General features: G+C 41.6%; 1 protein-coding gene across 4 annotated transcripts in view; it reads right to left on the reverse strand.

The window, feature by feature from the left end:
- Positions 1 to 21,347, reverse strand: part of usp6nl (USP6 N-terminal like) — a 101,591-nt gene that overhangs the window by 9,695 nt on the left and 70,549 nt on the right. For all 4 annotated transcript variants that reach the window (XM_085251042.1, XM_085251039.1, XM_085251040.1 and 1 more), the window contains 7 exons: positions 17,646 to 17,725; positions 15,514 to 15,553; positions 13,316 to 13,396; positions 4,931 to 5,038; positions 2,744 to 2,853; positions 2,039 to 2,087; positions 396 to 516 (listed from right to left, as the gene is read on the reverse strand). In XM_085251042.1, coding sequence (XP_085107168.1) covers positions 396 to 516; positions 2,039 to 2,087; positions 2,744 to 2,853; positions 4,931 to 5,038; positions 13,316 to 13,396; positions 15,514 to 15,553; positions 17,646 to 17,725 — 589 coding nt within the window. The remainder of the gene's footprint in view (positions 1 to 395; positions 517 to 2,038; positions 2,088 to 2,743; positions 2,854 to 4,930; positions 5,039 to 13,315; positions 13,397 to 15,513; positions 15,554 to 17,645; positions 17,726 to 21,347) is intronic.

Below are 21,347 nucleotides of genomic sequence, written 5' to 3' on the forward strand. Positions count from 1 at the left end.
AGGCCAGTAAATTCAAACGTGGTGATTACACAAAGTGCAACGGACAATCAAAGTTTGTCTATGCTGAGGATTTTTGTAGTTTGACATCTGAACTCCACTTTAAGGAGTCAGCATGCAACACTCAGGCTGCAGGAGCTGTGCACACTGAATTCAGTACAAGCGGTCTGCACATCATGTGCAAGAAACTTCCTCTTTTTCTTTTCTTCTGCACATTCAGTTACAGTTCTTGTTTAGTTTAACCATTAGTGGAGTGGCTGTACATTCCAGCTTCTGTGTCAGGAAGCTTTACTTGGCGATGAACATGAGAACAAAAGAGTTGAAAGAGAAGTATATAAATACGACCACAGGCTGCACTTTGAGAACCCTGAGCCTTCAGAAACAGGTGCGCACGTTACCGTGCATGGCGTGCTTCTGCCCAGACAGCAGTTTGACGAGAGCCCAGAAGGCGTCCTCTTCATTCATGTAGATCAGCAGCAGAGCTGTGATCTGACTCATGCCCTGGCAGTAGCCCACCTCCTGCAAACACACATCAATCAGCTGAGGGGAAACAACAACGGAGCCATTCTTTGCTTTACTTTTGTAAACTTGGCTTAACTTAATTTACATACAGTTCCTTTATTTGAGGTGAAACACTGAGATAGTTTATAGTGAGATAATTATTAAAGGATATACAAACTTTGATAAAGTAATATTTGTAAGTGCAGATAAGTCATCTCCATCCATTATAGAAATACTTTGGTGACCTAACAATAAATCTGTAGTTCAGCATTTTTCAGCCCTGCTTCATTATTATTACACACAAACTAACACCACTGTTATCACCATTAGACATATATTATTTTATTATGTTGAATCGAATGGCAAACTGTGGGTGTCAGGGTTCACTGTGATATTGTGATACTGGGACACTTGGAATGGTTTTCATTTTTCCTTTAAACATTGCCCAATTATACATTTCATATCTGACATCTATATGTCGTCTACCTCTGAAATATGAGGGATCAAAAGTGTTGGAGAAAAAACTCTTAGCTTAGTTCACCTCTGTGTGTTTCAGGAGGTTGTAACTCTGAAAGAATTCACAGCACGAAGGTAAAACTGGAAAAGTTACTGTACTTCTTCTTCTTCCCTACTTCAGGGATGACAGTGAGTTGATAAAGTTGAATAATAATCAAGAATTATCTTTTTAAAGGAAGACTATTTTAAACATCAGCGGGAAATGATTTCAACATTGCAGTAGGGTAAATTTAATGTGAACTTTGAAGGCGACGTCGATGTCAAAATCAAACTTTACTAACTTAATATTGTTTTTACCCCAATAATCTCACTAGACTACAGTTTTCACTCCAGGTACTACACAAGTATTACCATTTATTGTTATTAGGTTAGTAGTTTAGTAGGTTACCTACTGTTACTAAATGGTTTTATCTTTTTAGTACTTTTATTAAAAAAGAAATGATTGTTGTTACTTCTTTTGGTAATATCAAGCTATTTACTTAATTAGTGTTTCACATTGTTAATAGACTATTACAGTTTTATTATTAAAGCCAGACCAATTTTTAAGACTGACACTGAAACTTGGTAATTTAAAAATCAAATATATCAGCTGATATATATTTATTTTCTCCTGAAACATTTGTAACCTGCAGTTTAAAAATAATCGTTTCATTGTCGCTCACACTCGCCCCGAGTCTACTCGGATTAGCTGCTTGTTGTATTTGTGGCTCCAAACAGGGGAAGTTGCAGAGTGCCCTCTGGTGGACAAACTATGCAACACTGGCTGAAGGGTTTTTCTCTTGTTTCTTGTTTACTTTTTACATTTCTATATATCAGCCAATATAAATGCAGTTATATCAGCAAGTACTTCATATGAGCCCCACTGACATACCAGGTTTTACCTAGCTGTAATAAAAAGTGTTACCAATATTGCTACAATAACAAAATATTAGATTGGTGCCTTCGTGTGCACCTTTATTGTCTTCAGTGAAAATGTTACAACTCAAAGTCTTCAGGACGCTAAAAGCGAGCTTGGATGACTCACCGTGTTGTACATGGAATAGGCTGTGAGGACATGGAAGAGTGCCTGCTGCCTGAAAGCACAAACAAACCACAGTTCATACAAAAACTTTAATAAACACACTTCAGTGGCGTCTTTGGCTTCAAGTTAAGATGGATGCATGTGGCCTGGAGCTGCACACCAGCCTTGATGCTGAGTTGTGTCGCTGCAAAGCCTGAATGCACTTCCAAATATCAGAAAAGCAGTGTGAAAAGGCAAAACGGCGTTAACGGGTACAGGTCTTTCCTCAGAGTCACGCAACAAAGCGGAAAGCAGAGCAGAAAGGGGACGTGAGATCTCTCACTTCCACACTGGAGAAGCCGCCTTCTCCTCGCAGAGAGTGAAAATGCATGCATATCTGCAGATGATTACTGACTCCCGTTGTGTTTGTGCTCTTGTTACTTTTACTGAGATTACGTGTCAAATAGCGAGAGCTGTCATTGTTCTTGGGCTTTGTGACAGTGAAGTGAAGGCTCGTTGTATCTTCCCCCATGCAGGCACATTTATGTACAAGGTTATGTAAATTGAATTACTCAGGAACTGAAAGGCTCCTTAAAAGGCACACAGGAAACTTTTAAGCTCAAAAATGCAAAGCTGCTTTAAATAAGCAACACAACCAACATTGCTGCAGCTGTGTGCAATGAACTTGCAGATGGTTGCTTGGATGTAGTAAAATGTGAAAGTACCCACTTGACATCATAGCGATGCATGAACATGATGTGGTCCCTGTAGGTTCGGTTCACATCCAGGTCGATCTGCCGGATGTCGGGGGATATTCCTCTGGCTCTGGCCTTCAGTTTCTGAAAACAGCCACAAAACAAAGAATGAATTCAAGCAGAAGTGCCATTTAGTACTAAATAGCAGGCATCTGTGTCCACAGAGTTTGTGGGTCCACCTTGCTGATCGAGCTTTCGAAGCCTCAGCTGATAACTTGGCACCCAACCCTCACTTCTGGCTTTAAAAAATAATAAACACTAGCGCTGAGGCTTCGAAATGCACAGTAGGGTCATATTATGATATCACTGCTATAGAAACGTCTTGCAAGAAAACTGTGCCAGCTGAAGGTGAAAAAACTCACTTGTTTCCCCACTTGAGGTGACCCCCCCCCCCCCAAAACCCAAACAAACAAACAAACAAACAAACAAAATGGTCAAGTAGAACCAGACTACAACAGAGGAGAAGCTAGCAGCAGGTAATGTGTGACCTAAAGGAAAACAAGCATCTCAGAGCGTGGCTGGATCACTCCATAGTTGCACTCTGTGTTACAGGAAGAGCAAATAGTGGATGGAAATTAATGCTAAGATTACAGGGTGATGAAGGAGGGCTCTACGCAGCTGGTTAAAAGAGAACAGATAAAACATCCCATGTACTAAATATTTTTCACTTTTTTTACACGACAATATTGTTTCAGGGTGAAGCAGCAGACTTAGGTGTGAGCGATGGATGAGAGCGAGGCTGCTGCCTTAGGCTACGTCCACACGTACCCGGGTATTTTTGAAAACGCAGATTTTTATATGCGTTTGCACCTTTCGTCCACACGTAAACGGCGTTTTCGGTCACTGAAAACGGAGATTTTTTTAAAAACTCCTGCCAGGGTGGATAATTTTGAAAACTCCCTTTTTGCGTTTATGTGTGGACGCAGCGTCAAAGGTGTGCCCATTTTTTGACGTCACACTGTGCGCCAGGTTATTGTTTCGGGGAATATTAATTTCTACAATGGCGGACTTAGACAAAATACCATTACTGTTAATTTTACTCTCTGCAGTGTTTAAATATATACATACATATATATACACACAGTTACTGTCCCTCCACACATAGGACTCAGTTCTGCTTCTATGCGCCATCTTTGTTTACTCTTTCCCACCCAGGCTGACTTCTGATTGGCCAACATTTCTACACTGATAGGAATATAGCGCCACCTGCTGCTTTGGCATGTTCCTAGCAGCGTTTTCCTTCGTTTTTGGCTTTTACGTGTGGACAGGATTTTTTTTTTTTTTTTTTAAAAACAAAACGAAAAACCCCGTGTACGTGTGGACGTAGCCTTATTTTCAATAATGCTCTTCTTCTAGAATAATTACCTGATTTAGATGTTATGCAACCCCAGGCTTTAGTGGAGTTTGGTTAATTGGTGTAGGTGTGAATGGTCTCTGTGCGTTTGACCTGCTACAGATTGGTGACCTGTCCTGTTCTAAAGCATGTTTTACCTTCACGATCTTGAATGAAATGATCTAAATTGGTAAAATGAATAAAACCTCTAAACTTAATCTTAAATATTTATTCTGTTGATTTTTTTGCATAGATTATTGCAACTTTCCTTGATATCATTTTTTCTTACTGACAGTATGTAATGCTAACTACAGACAACAAAGTTTGGGTAATAAATGTTTAAAAAAAACAAACCAAACACGACTAAATTACACCTCCTGAAATCTGATGGATTATTGTGGACAGAGCTGCCCTGCTCACAGGGGAGAAATCTTCTCTTTTTCACTTTATATTTTCCACATCATTTAGTGCATGTGGCCTAACTCATAATTAGACCACTTCCCAGCCAATGAAGGCAGTGATATATTGATCTTGCTAGCTAAACTTTCTAATGCGATCCAAACTTTATGCAGCAGTGGTGAAAAAACCCCAAAAAGATCTTTACCGTGTGCCGGAGCAGGTCGTGCAGCTTTGCACAAACACGATTAAACTTCCAAAGCTGCTGCTTGGCCACAATAACTCTGAAGCTCAGTGAAATCAAATAAAGCCGAGGTGTTCGTCAGCTCGCTTATGAATCTTTATGAGGCTCACGTTTTGATGAACGCTGCAGACATTTTATAAACTTGAGCCTGAGAGACAGTGTTTAGCTGAGAGTTCCTAGAGTGATACCTCATAGAAGTCCTTCTTCTCCTCCTTTATTTTGGGTATATCGAGCAGCAGACACCACACCTCCCCTCGGAGCTGCAGGGGGATTCCCTTGTAGATCCTCCTGAGCAGCTGGAAGGAAACAAATAGCAGGAGGTCATCGTTAGCAACCTTCAAAAAGGAACTTTAACCTCAGACAATCACTCCACATTTAGGCCATCAGAAGGGCCGTGCAAGGTTTAGTCCAACAAAACATTAAATGTGAAGACAGGATGAATGTGGTGGTTCTTTCTTTTCCTCTGCATATTCAGCATAAGGCGATAAGCTCACAAAGCCTCATCTGTGACTTTAACAGGTGTCACCGTGCTCTTAGGATCATGGCCTCAATCTCTTGTGAAGCACTTCAGCTGCAGATCTCTGGTTAAAAATATTAGTCTAATAAAGTGTGAAGTCTTGTTCTGGGAGCCTTTCACATTCACTCTAATTTCTGGATTATTGAAACTCAGTTTTCATCTCCTCTGCCTTCACTTAGTCCAGAAGTCACTCTCATAGATCTCAGCAGTGAGGTTCAGGCTATAATGACAGCACTCATGTTCTGATTAGGAGGCATAATACTGTAAAATCCACAGCAGACTTACTGTGAGCTCGATTATATGTAACTGGTATGAACCACAAATCAGTTTGATGTCAAACTTGTTATAACAACAACAAAAAACAATTACAAGAACTGCTCTACCCACAATCCTAAAACTGAAACAGCGCCCCTGATTGGTGGAGATTGTGGTTACCATGGAAACCTTTAAGCACAAAGCTTTAGAAACATTGAGAGTGACAATCACAGCCAGGAACAAAGTGCTGTAGCATACTGACACACACCCCACAAAAACCTGTCAAATAAACTATTATCCAACACTGACAGCAAAAAGGATTCAGCTCAATGATTGTGCAAAGTCTTTGCAATGCATCATGGGACGAGTAGTTTCTTCACTGTTAAAACTAATAATGTAACGTTTGTATTTTTGACTTTTTGTGTTGTGTTTTTTTTTTTTATCCAGTTAAAATCTTTTTATGGTCCTGACTCAGCCTGTAGCTGGTTTCAATGTTAGTTCATATCAGCATTTTCTAAAACATCAACAGAGTACATACAGAGGAAATTCACTTCCATTAAATTATGGTGATTTGAAGGATCTAATTAGCTTTTTTCTTTACTTTCATCTTAAGTTATTTTTAGTTTATTCAACTATACTGCAAAAATGTAACTATGGCAACACATTTTCTTTGTACTTTTATGTTGACAATGTTGTTTTAATCCTCGTTTTTAAAGGTCTAGTTTGTTTAATACCTAGTTTGTTTTTATTGATGTATTTCTTGTTTTTAGCTTTAGTAAAAAAAGCCTTTTAACGTCCGTGCTCTTAGCTAAGCTGGCTCATTTTTAATTGTCCTCTATCTCACAGCTGGCTACAGACGAATAGCTGGACTGTAAACACACACACACACACAAAACGTCAGCCAAGAAGAACGTCTGAAATGATCCATCCACAATTAATACTTTGCTGTGTGTGACTGGATTAAGTTTTAAAAGTCTGCTTAATTAAAAGCTTCAGAGGAAGAAGATGAGGGCTAAACTCTTTTTGGGCGCTATTAAAAAGACGAGAGCCTCGTTCAAAACGGGAGACGCCTGGACCCGGTACATGTGCTAGCCTGTGGCTGGGATGAGTAAAAGAGGTCATTAAACCACTGACACTCCACCAAATTAAATACACGACCAAACTGAGTAAAATTCCACATTTCTCTGACTTTGAATGTCATTGGGAACATTTTTAATAATCCAAATACACCAAACAAGGATATGTTCCGCATTAGAACTTAAACAGGAAGTTGCACTGCATAAACTAGTGATTTAAACAAACACACGGACAGGAAACACCAAGTTGCATGGCCGTAGCTGCAGTCCACTGACATGTAACTGGGGCATCTGGCAGCTGCCAAAAATTACACAGAATACAGAAACCTTCCCTCATCTTGTCAAAGCTGTCAGACAAACACAAACAGTGCGTGCCTGAATGTACGCTGCACCCTCCCTGAGAGAAAGCAAAGGGCTTTGGAAGGTGAACCACGACCATCTGGCTGGATGCACACGGAGACTGCGGGCAGTGAGAAGTCTAGATAGAATAGACTGCTATGCATGCAGAACAGTCCAGAGTAATCCAGTGTCGACAAAGAGATGGGAAATCAGTCAGACTCCGGCTGAGGGAGATTAAGTCTTAAAAGGCAAACTGCTGGAACAGCAAAGCTAATCGCAGCAGTGAATTCTCCGTCTCCACCTATTAAAACCCAGCCAGCCGTGTGCGTGTGCACAGGTGACTGACAGCGGAGGCAAACGGAAAGGATGGTAGAGTGTTAGAAGGCAGCACTAAAAACATCTGAAGACTAATCGCAGCACCTCAGTGTTCGGTGCTTCCCAAAACGAGCCAATCCCCAGAGACGCAACTTTGAAGCGTGTTTCCTCTCGCACGCCCACACTGATGACTTGTGTCTATCCGCCATGTTGCAGTGAGGTTGTGTGTTTAACCTCTTCATATTTTTCTAATATTGTAGTTTTATCTTAATGTGACAAATCCATATTTGTGATTGGTCAGATGCTGACTTAGATGTTGATGCTGAGGGAAGGAACCCTGGACCCCGTCCCTCTCCTGAGGGCGGCTCTTCCGAAAATAAAAGCTGTGCTGGAAGCTGATTGGAACAAAAACATCAATAGTTAAACTTCTAGTGAGGGCTAAAACATTTAACTTGTTTTAGTCTACACAGATCTCAAATAATTAAAGCAAAGCATTCTGCAGAGTACAAAATATTGCAGCAAAAGTGTTTATTTACATTTTATTTCTGAATCCGAACCTGTTTTTGTTGCTTTACAAGAAACACAGACGCAGAGGGAGTCGGGCCGGATTTACATGTACGAGCTGAGAGTAAATCAGGAGCCATAAATCAGACCCCATCTGTAACCTCGCGTCACATGAGTGTGATGCACTGATGTGTGTGTGTCTGTGTGTGTGCAGCTGGTGTGTTTTCACATTTAAAGGTCTGAGTGGTGTGTGTGTGTAAGATCTGAGAATTAATGACATTTAGTTGGGTGTGTGTGAAGTGTCCAAAGCCTCCACTCCATCAGCCTCCTACCCACCACACTTGGGACTCGCTTGTTTCTAGTGCAACAGCCTTGTAATTAGGTTCTGATGAGCGAGTCAATGAGCGCATCTGTTACACTAATCATCCTCCGAGCACGAGTGTGTCTGTGTGCCTACATGTGTGTCAACATTTACATTGAAATTGTGCTGTTCACGCTTTGGTTTGCGCTCATCTTCTGCACAGACAGAACTCGCTGTGTGCATGGATTTAAAATATGGAAGGAAAACATTGGGGGTGCTTAAAAATAAGACCTTAATTGGTATTAAAATGTCTTAAAATCCTCCCTTTAAAGTCTTAAAAATGACAAATCTCTCACATTGTAACCAGACTCTGAATCTGCACACTTTTACCTGCATTACATTTAGTTATGACTTATTTAGTTTTGGTTAATTTAAAGCTGGACTTGAGCCTCCTTACACTAAACAAGTTCTTCCAGCAGAGTTAAAAACATGCTGAAGTTGAGATAAATTAAGAACAAAATTCTATTTTTCTTTTTGCTACAACTACAAATAATGAGCTGCACATTATTGTGGCTTCAATTTATGGATCTGTGCTGGCAGTGTTTTTCCCTCTGAAGCTAAAGAGGTCATTGCTGCAGAGTACAGCCTGCAGCAGTGACAGCCTGTATCAAAAACTGGCGTTTCTTCTCCAAGTTGTTAAAAATGTGTCGTTTGACACCCAGCTGGTTATGATAACAGTAAAACAGGTCTCATCACAGAGTGACAGAGTTTGTATGAGATCAGCAGTTGGATTGGGATGGTGTGGGATCTGTTGTGGTGGAGAGCTGAGCATAACAGTGAAGCTGTCAATTTACTGGTCAGGCTACGTTTGCACCCGCACCTGTGGACCCGAGCTCTGAGTAGTGACTGAAAGACTGAGATTGAAGGAATGGTTGGGCTCTTCCTTAGCTAGAGGGTGAGCAGCTCGGTTATTCGTGAGGGACTTGGAGTAGAGCTGCTTCCCCTCCACATTAAAAGGATTCAGTTTAGGTGGCTCAGGCATCTGAACAGGATGCCTCCTGGACGCGGCATTTCGTTGGAGAGGCATTTCGGGCATGTCATACCAGGAGGAGGCCTGGGGCAGAGTCAGGACTCGCTGAAAAGATTATCTCTCGCCTGTTTGGGAAAAACTTCTTGCCATCCCAGATGAGCAAGAGGTGGCTGACGTGAAGGAAGTCTGGGCTGCCTCCACAATCCAAGTCAAGATGAGCGGTAGGAAAATGATAACTATATGGTCTCAGCACACAAAAGAACACTTTTAAGTGCACTCAAGAGTAACTTCAAAATGTACAGGGTAAATGTTGTGAAGAGGCATACTGTAACTCTAACCGAGTTAAAGTATGTGTGTGAGAATGCATTGCTTGTGCTATGTACTGCACTACAGCAGCCTGGACAGCAGTGAGCTTTTCAAGACTTGTTGGCAATGATGGAAACTGAGAATGATTTTTACAACACATTTGCCAAACATTTTAACTTTTAATACTGCTTTAAAAGTTGTAATATGAGGCGGGCTCCATTTTAAGGGAAGGGATAGTTCAGTAGGTAGAGTGGTCGCCCCGTGATCAGAAGGTCGGGGGTTCGAATCCACTCAACGGCTACCCTAAGGTACCCCTGAGCAAGGTGCCGTCCCTACACACTGCTCCACGGGCGCCTGCTTAGTGGCTGCCCACTGCTTCTCTGAGTGAATGGGTCAAATGCAGAGAAAAACAAGTAATTTCCCCACGGGGATCAATAAAGTATACATTATTATTATTATTTTAAAGTGCAATCAAAATGGGCCTGCCAGCACCAGTGTGTGCAAAGAAATTTTATACCTAAAAATCCTGTTGGCAGTTTGAAATATACCAAATTTAATTAGCATGGATCCACCTCAGAGGCTGTTTGCCTTCCTGAGTTTTCGGGTCATAAGCTGCTACTTTTTCCCCACACTGTGAACACTGCGGCTTATACTGACATGCGGCTAATGCTAATGCATATTTTTTTTTCATGCAGCCAAAAACATTTTGCCTGGTAACAGTAGACCAATAAAATTGTTATGTAGTATATATACGGTATATATTTTTACCGGCTGTTAAGAGACGCTGTAATGTTGTTTGTGCACTGTTCCGTAAAAAACCACAAGCAACGTATGTGTGTTACTGATATGTACGTATACTTAAAGGTAGCCGTGTTACAGGCGCTGTTAAAGGAAAAAAAGCATTTGCAGTATGTATTTTTGTATGTTACCATATCGTTTATGTTACCTTGTTTATGTTACCTTACAGATTAAATTAAATGTTAAAAATCCTCACGTGTAGTATTTCTGTGTAAATATCTCATATTATGAGTGAAACGCATACGGCTTAAAATCCGGTGCGGCGGATTTTGTACAAAGTACAAAATTGATTTTCTTTCTAAAATTAGAGCATGCGGCTTTTAATCAGGTGCGCTCTGTAGTCCGGGAATTACAGTAATTGGCTTCACATTTAACACCGGCTCCTTGATGGAGCCTCTTTGTGTGGACCCACACCTGAGTGACTGCTGTTGGATATTAATAAAGTCTCCCAGCTGCCGAACGAAGCCATCATATTAGCTGTTTTACAATTCCTCATCATATTCCCAAACACAACCACAAACATCCTCAAGATTCCACTTCCACCACAGCTTTTCTGAAGAACACCACTTCCTGTGGTGACCAAGCAGTTACTGTGAAGTACTGGACTGGGGCACAGCTATAGTCTTAGAAGCCAAGATTTCAGAACATTTGCTGCGGTATAATTACTATAATGCTAAACACGATAACCGTAAGGAGGATTGGTCTTGTGTGGCTGGTGGGGGTGGCTCAAGGGGAGCTTATGACTGTCTTACATCTGCTCTCATACTTTCAAACTGCGGGCTAAATGTTCTCACAGCAGTTGGCAAGTATGGAAATAAAATAAGAGGTATATTGAGCGTGACCCGTTTCCTCGCCGAGCTGACGGCACGCTGCTGACTGACAAAGGCAAAAGAAATATCCCTGAAGCTGAGATGAAGAAAGAAAGGGTGGAAGAGGGAAGCGGAGGAGGCGATGTTGAGTGATGTGATGGATCGAGCTAAATGTTCTCTCTGCGTCCTTGGCTGTAACTCGACTTGAAAATGGCTTTGAAATAAAAGGGAGGCAAAACCAAAAAAGAAGCAGAAGGAGAGTAAAAAAAAGGAGCCTAAGAGCGCTCTTAGTGCCAGCAGTGAGTGCATTTCAAAGGACCAACACACCTCAGTAATCCCTGCTGAATTCATGCATACAAATGAAGCACTGCGGGGAACACCACAAAACAACCTGGACCTTAGAAGGCACCAATGAAGACAGCCATAGCTGATACCTGCCCCCCTCCAGCTGTCCTCCAGAGACATTCAGCTCCTCTGTATCAGCCGGACTGCAGCAGAGGGCAGAAGTGGACTTACATTAGCTCGGGAAGATAAATGCTGGAATGCGGCTCAGATATTTAAGGGTGGATTTGATGTGTGTTACTTTATCATTCGTGGTCATTTTGAAGCTGCACAGAAGACTGTTTTTATATTTAAAGATGAAATGACCGAGTGCAGTAAAGCAGCCTGTTGGTTTCTAATGTGGAAAACTCTGGACCTTGCTGTATTAAAGAGGACATAGTATGTTTACTTTTATTTTCTACAAATATACAGTTACAATGGTGAATGTTTATGTTAAATAAAGCAATTTTTTCATTCTGATCAGAAAACTCACAAAAACCTTTTACACCGACCATAAATTATCTAAAAAGAACGCAGATTTTCAGAAGGAGGTTTTACTGAATTCCTCTCACCATATGTTGGCCAAAAAGTTCTCTTAGAAATATTAAAAGAACAAACCTGACTTTTATCAGAACGGGGCTCAAGATCTTTCTGGGAAAGTCCAGACCCTAAACAGTCTAACACATGGACGCAGCCACTCTCCTTGGCTTCAGATGTCTGTAGTGCAACACAAAGACAAATTCCCAGTGCACAAACCTGTGAATGCTCCTCATCTACTCAGAGAAGTTTGGACTCTTCAACTGTAAACCCCTGAAACTACTCGGTCACAGCCAACAATGAAGTTCAGGTCAGTTTGAAACCAAAGCTGATGCTTGCCCTTTGGACAAGTCGAAGACGAAATCGCAAAGTTTAGAAGGAGACGTCTTTGGAAGGGTCTAAAAACAGCTGCACTGGAAGCCGTCTGAACTAGCGAATAAGAGCACAACTCGCCCCAAAGGGCTTTATTAACAATACGGTGAAACCAGCCTGCATTTATAACAACATGGTGATTATCTGACCTTTGACCTATGACCTTGAAGAATTACATACTAAAATGCTGTATTTTACAATCTTTAATCATATCATTGGAGCAGATCTGGCTGAAAACTCTGGCTTCTACAGGCTGTAAAAACTTGAGATTTCTAGTTTTTCCACGTCTGGTCTGACTTTGAACTTGATGTCGACCCGATTTTCACCATAATTAAATCAGCCTGAGCTGTTCTTGCTACCATGACACAAATTTGAACAAGATATCTTGAAAACTGACTAGACTGCCAACAAACAGACAGACAAACAAACAGACCCTATTACATACTCCCGCCCTGTTTAAATGCTGCTTAACTGTGCAGTCCCTCACATTAAGTGTTTTATTCTTCTCAAGAACATTTGGGGATCCATTAAAATGTAAAATGGTCAGACGAACAATAGTGATGACTGATCGTCTACTAGACGAGCCGTACGCGTCCCTAGTTTTGATGTGCAGAAGAAGATGAGTTTAACCAACAGACAATTTAAATCAGGATTTCATTTTATTTATTTACTCATTCATATTTTTTTAAATGCCAGAACTTTTTGATCATGTCACGTATGACTGATTTAACTTTGCAGGTTTTAAATCCAGCCTCAGATGCTTCAATAGAAGCCTTCAGCCCATCGACTGCAGCTCAGTGTTTGTGCAGCTGTAGCAGAGGGCGAGTGCCTGCCAATCATCTCTTGCGACACCGTCTAGCGGCTGGCGAATCGATGGCCCCCGCGGACACGCACTACTATTAAAGCAGCTATTAATAGCAAAGTAACAATCTCAGAAGCCACATTGTGCTCATGTTCTACACGTGTCAGGCTAGAACTGCATCAATTAAGGCCAATTTATGGTCTTTGCATCTGTGTTCAGGACAGCTGTGGACAGCAGGGTGCCACACGCTCCTGCTCATAATGAAATCAGTGCTGTCAAAAGGAGAATCACCTTCTCACTGTTCTTGTATTTATCCCAGTTCTTCAGCATCTTCAGCCATTTGGTGGTCCTCTCCACCTCCGTGTGTTTTTGCTGCAGAAACAAGAATGAAAACATTAATAAGTTTCCCCTGCAGCTGCACTCGGGTCCACTGGGAACCACAGTGAGAAGAGAACAACATGCAGGTCATTATTTTGTATGTTCAAAGGCGTTTGGAGCTGTTCAGATGCTCTAATTAAAGCCTTCTGCAGATGCTGGTTTGTCTTGTTCGACTTTTGCACATTTCATGAACACAAGCATTCGTGAAAGAACCAGTTTTTACATCAAAACAAAGCATATTTATCATTTAAAATCAGAATTTCAGTAAGTTTTGTTCTCACAGCTTTGGGATTAGAAATTGGGCTTTTACTATACCAAATAAGTCACTTGTTTGTTTAAGTGTTTTATTCATTTCATTTTGATAAATTTGTTTTTCTTCAGTATGGCATTTTGAAATTAAAAACTACATTTTTCCCTGTAGTTGCATAGAAAACTGCGTTCTATTTGACTGTACGTCCAACACCTCAGAGTATCCTTATGTAACAAAGAACATGAGGATACTCTGAGGTGTTGGACGTGACTAGAAAGAGTTTCTATTTTTAGGCAAACACTAAAGGAACAAATATACAGTATATACGATATACTGAAACAGCTGACAGGGACTACATGTTAACTGCGTCTGGTGTGAGCAGAGGAACTGATTTTAAAGAATAAAAAACCCAAGGCTGGTACACTCCTTTGTTTTCTTGAACAACACTGAGGACGAAGGATGAAGATTATTGCTTTGGTTTAGTGGTGTGCTGAGTGGGAATTTTTCAGAGACTGAGGAATCTGTTTGGAAGCTGGCTTTGTTTTAATTGTTGGTAAAATTATGGATGGAGTTTCCTTCCCCTTGAACCTGCAGACAGGTGACATGCTAAAGTAAAAAGCTGAGCATGTGGCCCCTGTAGTGAGGGGCCAATGGCATTACCAACACAGTTTTTATCTCTCCAAACTCGTCATTTTGTTGTACTTCATGCCAAACCAAATCTTCTCCAGTGGGATGTAAACCAGAGTCTACTGGCAGTCAAACCAAAAAGTTCCCTCCAAATTCCCCTCCTAACGCAGACTGTACGTTTCTAAATTCGGCATATTCCTGGAAATTAATTTACTCCTCATTTAAATGTTAGGAAAAAATCTAATATCTAAAAGGCAGAAAAATTGAGTCTAGTCTAATGGCAATACAAACAATGTGTGTTTAGGAGCTGTATGAAACCACTGATCACGATCTTGGGATTTGAAACTATGGTTAAATGGTTAACTCTGGTTAAATGAATGATGCTGACGGGCAGCTGTAGGTCTTGCAGGCTTGCGTCCACACGCCTGTGCAGAACGCATTTACGCATCGTTCTGCTCAAGCGCTTTTACAGCAGTTCGCTCTGACGCAGCAGATGAATGCATGAACCATGCAGCTTGCATTCTGCCTCACTTGTTAACCGGGAGAGGAAGGCCCGGCCGTCTGCCGGGGTCACATCCAAACATCTTTGAACCAACAGGTAACTGCTCATCTGCACTAAGATACAAATAATACGTCGAGTCACTGCGCTAATCTGGGACTCTTGTCTCTTGGGTATCTGCAGGTAGCATTTCATGAATTACACAACACTGTTTGTAATCTCTGAGCAGGGGTGTGAAACAAGGCCCAGGGACCCATGTCAACCAGATGAACACCAACTGGGAGATTCTGGTTGATCAAGCAGCTTTCTCTACACCCAACACCAACTGAGGGAATATCTTTTGGGAGAATAATGTTCATCCGTCAGATCGAATTCAACAGACTTTGAGATCATTGCCAAGGTGGCCCGGCACCTTACTAACCCATGTGTAGGTTTCCCATTTTTATTAGGATCGACCCAGATCTTTCTTTTTTTTTTTTAACCTCTGGGCCAGTCACGCAACACTAAGCAAGAACTACAACAAAGGGTTTCCTGTGTCCCGTGCTTCAATCTCAAACCAAACCGGTCTATCTTATTATATTCTCAGGGTTTTAATGCAGGGGAAGTGAAAGCAGGAACATGAAATGTAATTTTCTGATTTGCGTAGCTGAGAAATAGCTCTTTTTTTATTATAAAAATGCCCCAAAGCTGCACAGATGGATTTGTTTAAAAACAACGAGAAGCAACACCTCTCACCTTTTCCTCCACCGAGTCGTAGGATGGAAGTTCAGTCTCACTAAAGAAAGGAGAGGAAAGCAGAAGAAATTAGTAAGGAAAACAGCTGGAGGAATGAGATCTTAAGCCTCTTAACCTCCAAGTTTTTAGTTATGAATCATAGTTGATATATTTTCCTTCCAGAAAATACTTTCTTTTAAAGAGTTCATCTCACTCCCTGACTGTTATCAGTAGGAGGGAACATCACATATGTCAGTGGTCACACAAACAGGAAATAACAGATTGGACATTCCTTAATCTTGTGTCTGTTTATCAGAAGTTAGTCACTGGAGAATAATCTGATTTCAGCTCCTGTTGAAACCACTCTTACCATGCCTCGACCCCTTGGTCACTTCTGCTCAGAGTCTGGTTTCGAATTATGCAGGAGCTTCCAGTTCAGCCGTATATCTGCTTTACTTTGTGAGGAAAGGATGACACCTCGCCCATCGTTGCCTCAATTTGGTTTACATTGTAAGGTAATGACCCGACAATAATACAGAAAAATCCCCAACAATCACACAATCCCCTATGAGCGTGCAGTTGGCGACAGTGGGAAGGAAAAAAATGCATGAACCAATATCTACTAAAACCTTTACTTTTAAACCAGCATTAACCCAGTATTAACCAGGACAACTATTTATCATTTCTACATGTACAGACTAATAGCCCTGTATGGTGGCTTCCATTCTAACCACGTCTTTTAGAGATCTAACCAATGCAGAACAGTTAGTGGCTGAAAATGTTACAGCTAGCACTGTTAAAGACAAGCTACATAAGATTAAACCTAATGCTATGCTTCTCTAGCTAGTTTACCAGATGCAATTTCCTTGCTGTCTGGACCAGTCGCCAACTATTTTGGTTCTTTCATCAAATATTATCTGACCTTTGAAATCATTTAAAAAAATCCACCACATTTGCTGTATTGTTTATAGGAAAGGCAGTCCACTAAATCACGACCCATAGGTTGTGTAAACAGTTCATTACAGCCCATAGTAACATTTCATCATGACACGGTTCATAGTAGTTATGAACAGAGCAAACGATGAGGTGAGATGAGAAGTCTGACAGGCCAAGGTATGGATATATATATGGATATGGGGCGACCGTGGCTCAGGGGGTTGGGAAGCGTATCTGTAACCGGAAGGTCGCCGGTTCGATCCCCGGGCTCTCTGTCCTGGTCGTTGTGTCCTTGGGCAAGACACTTTACCCTACTTGCCTACTGGTGTTGGCCAGAGGGGCCGATGGCGCGATATGGCAGCCTCGCTTCTGTCAGTCTGCCCCAGGGCAGCTGTGGCTACAACCGTAGCTTGCCTCCACCAGTGTGTGAATGTGAGAGTGAATGAATAGTGGCATTGTAAAGTGCTTTGGGTGCCTTGAAAAGCGCTATATCAATCCAAACCATTATTATATGCTGACAAATCACAGACTTAAACAGTCTGCTGTTTGCTTCCTGCTTTAATGCGATAGTTGGCTTATTTTTTATTAAACCATGACTACATAACATCTACACATACAGTTCGTGCTTCAGATTGACTCTGAACATGACACCAGCATTTATACTTTACTGAAGTAACCCAACTTTTGGAAAAAGAGCCTTGGGAGATCTAGTCTTGTTCTGGTGGTTCTGCCCACACAGATTCTATAACCTTAAAACTACTCAGAGGTCACGCTGTTTTCTCCAGCGCCAACTGTCTGCCCAATTCAAAACACTTCATTTTCGTTTTCTCCTGCCCAGTCAGTGACCTTGACCTTAGCATACTCCTGTCCCGGTTTTAACCAATCGTATAACCCCAGCACCCTCCTCCTCCTCCTATCTCTCGTTGGATCGTACCACTCTATCCTCACACTGATGCTCTGTGATTGTGGCCAACCAAGCTGTTTCCTGCCTGCATGTGCCAGCCTATATATAAAACACTCTAGCACAGTGGTGTTTAAGAGCCTCACAGCCTCTGACCAGCCCGGCTCAAGCCACAGACACACTCATCTCTCAGCAACACCCGTCTGGACAGCTGCTGCTCGCTTTCTTTCTCCCTTCAGCGTGGTAGACTGGGCTTTGAAGTTTACTAATGTAGTTATTAGGCCTGATTATAGGCTGTATGTGTGCAAGAGCTTACTGGACGAAGCCAAAGCGGTCGACAACTTTGTACAGACGGAAGTTACTGTCCTCCCAGGGGTCCACGGGGGCGTCTTTTCCCTGGAACAAAGAAGAGAGAAAGGGGGAAAAATTCAGATTGGTGAATTTCTAAATTGGCCATCAAAAATCAAGATGACCTTTGACCTTCTGAGGATGCCCCGTTTCTGAGGATTTTGTGATTCTTTATAGAAAAAACAATAAAGCAGTTAATCTGCAAAGTAACTGGTATCCTAATTTGTTTGACTGATGCCTGCTGTTCAGTGAAATAAACTGAACACTGGCTTCTGATGGAGCTCCAAATTACATGCCACCCACGTTCTTCAGGGGGAGAGGATAGTGTTTTGATTGGCTGCTAGATTACATGTGGGGGCTTCGACTCTGGCGCCCTTGAGAAAGTGCGTCGGTGTGAGTGTGTGTTTGTGTGTGACCAGCGATTAACAGGTGTGAAATGAACAGCCAGACGTCCACCTGCGTCACCATCTGACTCGAGGCGTCCTAAAAACCACTCGACCGTCAGTGAAATAGGAAACCCAGAGGCAGAGTGTGTGAGGAAGTGTTATAAAGAGAATATCAGAGAGACAATGTGTGAGAAAAATGAGTGATGGAAGCACAAAAAGGTCAGAAAATAAAGGTACAAATGTCCGAAATGTTGGATATTTTGTTGATTTGAGGCGGGATGAAGCGGCCTTTGTTGATCTGCATAAGCTTCCTTCTTCCGAACCATCTCTTTGAAACTGTTAAAGCTGTTTTACATTCACAGTGAGATAAAGGATTGGCTCAGCCAAATACATCATTCATCTCAGCTTAGCAAATCTTAGCAATGACCTCAAATCCAGGAGAACTACGACCATAAATACTAAACAGTACGCTAGTCCCCACTGATGCTGAGAAAACTTTCTTCCAAGTTTGCTTCAACTTCATGTATGTATGAAGGACCAACGTTTTTTTCTGATTTCACTACATACATTCTAGTTCTGATCTGGCTTTTACTCAATTTTATCACAAAATCTGAATCATGCACACCGATCAGGGATAACATTATGACCACGACCTAATATTAACCCATCGAGGCATGGACTCTCCAAAGACCCCTGAAGGTGTGGCGTGGAATCTGACAGCACATCCCACAGATGCTCGACTGGATTGAGAACTGGGCAGTCTGGAGGCAAAGTCAAAACCATTCCTGCTGAAAGAGGCCATCAGGGAGTACCGGTCCATGAAACGGTGTAAATGCTCTGCAAAAGTGCTCAGGTTGGTGGTATGTGTCAAAGTAACAGCCACATGGTGGGAAACCTGCTTCTAACATCAACTTTGAGGACTAAGTTTAGTTCCTTACAAATATATCCCACCCACTAACAGGTGCCTCGATGAAGGGGTACTCAGTGATAGTCACTTCACCTGTCACTGATCAAAATGTTAAGACCAATAAACCAAGAAGGATTAAAGGAGGAGGAGCTAAAACAGCTTGCTTTGGACAATGGCTGAGCTGAGGAAAAGAATCTCCAGCATAAGATAAACAAGGATTATTTTGGACTTTGAATCATGCAAAGCTTCTCTACTAGAGTCCAACAAGAAAGGAGTGCTTTTATGGGAAATATCTACGATACAAACTTAAACACCTGACTTTTGTCAGACATTTCAGCCTAAAGTGATTTTCTTTTGAAGAGCTGAGTGTAGTAGAGCTCTTTCTGTGCCTCTGTGCTGTTCAGCAAGCAAGCGCCCAGCAATGTGAAAGACAAAAAAAGTAATAAACATTATGTTTGCTTCCAACTTCATTTTATTGAGTCTACATGTTAAATATGTTTGTTGCTAAAAAGCTAGAGGCCAAAACTTATTTCAGAACGGGAGTATGCAAAACAATTTTTTTGAGCTGTCAGCTGCTCAAACGACAGGAAAACAGGAATCAGAAAAGTTGGTTTATTATTTTAACCAAATTGACCTAGAGTACGCTTGGGGAGTGTGATCGTGTGTACAGCGTCTCTTTATGTCTGTCTCCACGTTGGTTGAGTGTGGAGTAAGTGCATATGAGAGCATGAGGGTGGGAATGGATGTTTGTATATGTGTGTGCCTGTATTTCTGTGTCTATATGTCAGGTTGGGTGTCAGGCGCCACCTCTCTGGGGACATCTCAGGCCCTCCAAGGTTTGGAGGCCTATCTCCCCCTACCACCACTTCCCCTGCCAGTGGCGGACCCCCTCAGGTGTCGGTGCGTTGGTGGTTCTTTGTGTCCGGGCATGGGCGTCCAGGTACACACCGGCTCACTCCTTGGCGGCCGCTTATCGGGGCCTGGAGCCTGGGGCTCGCTCGGGCCACTTCGGAGGTGGGGTGCCCCCGGCCTCTCGGCCTGGGGCTCGGTCACTCAGGCACGGCTGGCTGCCGGCAGAGCTCATGGGCGCTTCACTGCAACTCCCCCTGGCTTCTGCTCTGCGGCTGCTGAGTGAGCCCTCATCTGGGACTCTCCTCAGCTCTTTCTGGGACAGTGGCGCGGCTGGCCCTCTGTTGGTCTTCCTTGGTCTCTTGTGTTCTGGGGGCCTCTGGATGTCTGGAGTTTTGATCTCCTCCATACCTGCTTCATGCCCTGGAGGACGGGGCTGTGGCCCCCCCACACCCTCTAGCAGATCATTACATGAAGGAACCTTTTAAAAAACAAAAAACAAGCGCGTCCATGCTCACAGGTGTACACACGGGTGATCACACCCACAAACTACACCCTTTTTGGCTCCTACCTCAAAGCACACTGTGTTCTGTTGATCTTATGTGCTGCACAATAATGTTTAATATTTAGTATTTACTGTCATAGTCCCATATATCATTGTGATGTTGTTTATTCTATTACTCTTGTTCTCTTCTGCTTGTTTTCTTTTTTCTTTCTCAGCAGGTGATCCAGGTGATTGATATATGCATTTTTTATTTATTTTTTATTTTTTTCCCTGCTCATTCTGTTGGTTTTTGTCTTTTGCCCTTCTCCCCCGTCCCTCTTCTCAGCTGTTTCTCTTTCCCTCTTTCTTTCTCCCCTTCTTTCCCCCAGTCAAGTCTGTCCCGTATTCAGTAAGTGAAAATAAAATAAACAATAAAAGGTGAATCAAATAGACCATTACAGCAAGGCTGGGATGGTCCATTTGGTAAAGTAAATCCGTTGGGCATCTTTCTTTGCCTTTAGACAACAATTCTGATGGCAAAAGAGCCAAACGGGACAGGCAAAAAAATAAATAAATAAATAAATAAATAAATAAATAAAACCAAATTGACCTTTTGGCTCTATAAAATATTTTCAATAAAATGCAATATACATATATATATATATATATATATATATATATATATATATATATATATATATATATATATATATATATATATATATATATATATATATTAGGGGTGCAACGATACAAAATTCACGGTTCGATATTTTTTCGATACAAAAAAATGTTCATGCCTTTTTAATTTGTCATTTATTAAATTTATAAATATATATTTTAACTCAAAGGTGTAGTTTTTAAATTTAATGTTGCTGAAACAACAAAAGAATAAAAAAAAATATAGAAATCTATCTGATCAAGGAATCACTCATCTTTGGAAAAGAGAGTTTATTACAGAGAAATGGCTCTTTCCAAAATAAAAGCTATACTATACGCTTCTTCTGGGCTATATTCTCAGCAGCATATTAAACATATCAGGTC

Source organism: Mchenga conophoros, linkage group LG17, assembly GCF_057382185.1.
Source record: "Mchenga conophoros isolate Kocher_MC1m ecotype Shallow Benthic linkage group LG17, M_conophoros_male_GT1.1, whole genome shotgun sequence".
In the NCBI taxonomy this organism is placed as follows: Eukaryota; Metazoa; Chordata; class Actinopteri; order Cichliformes; family Cichlidae; genus Mchenga; species Mchenga conophoros.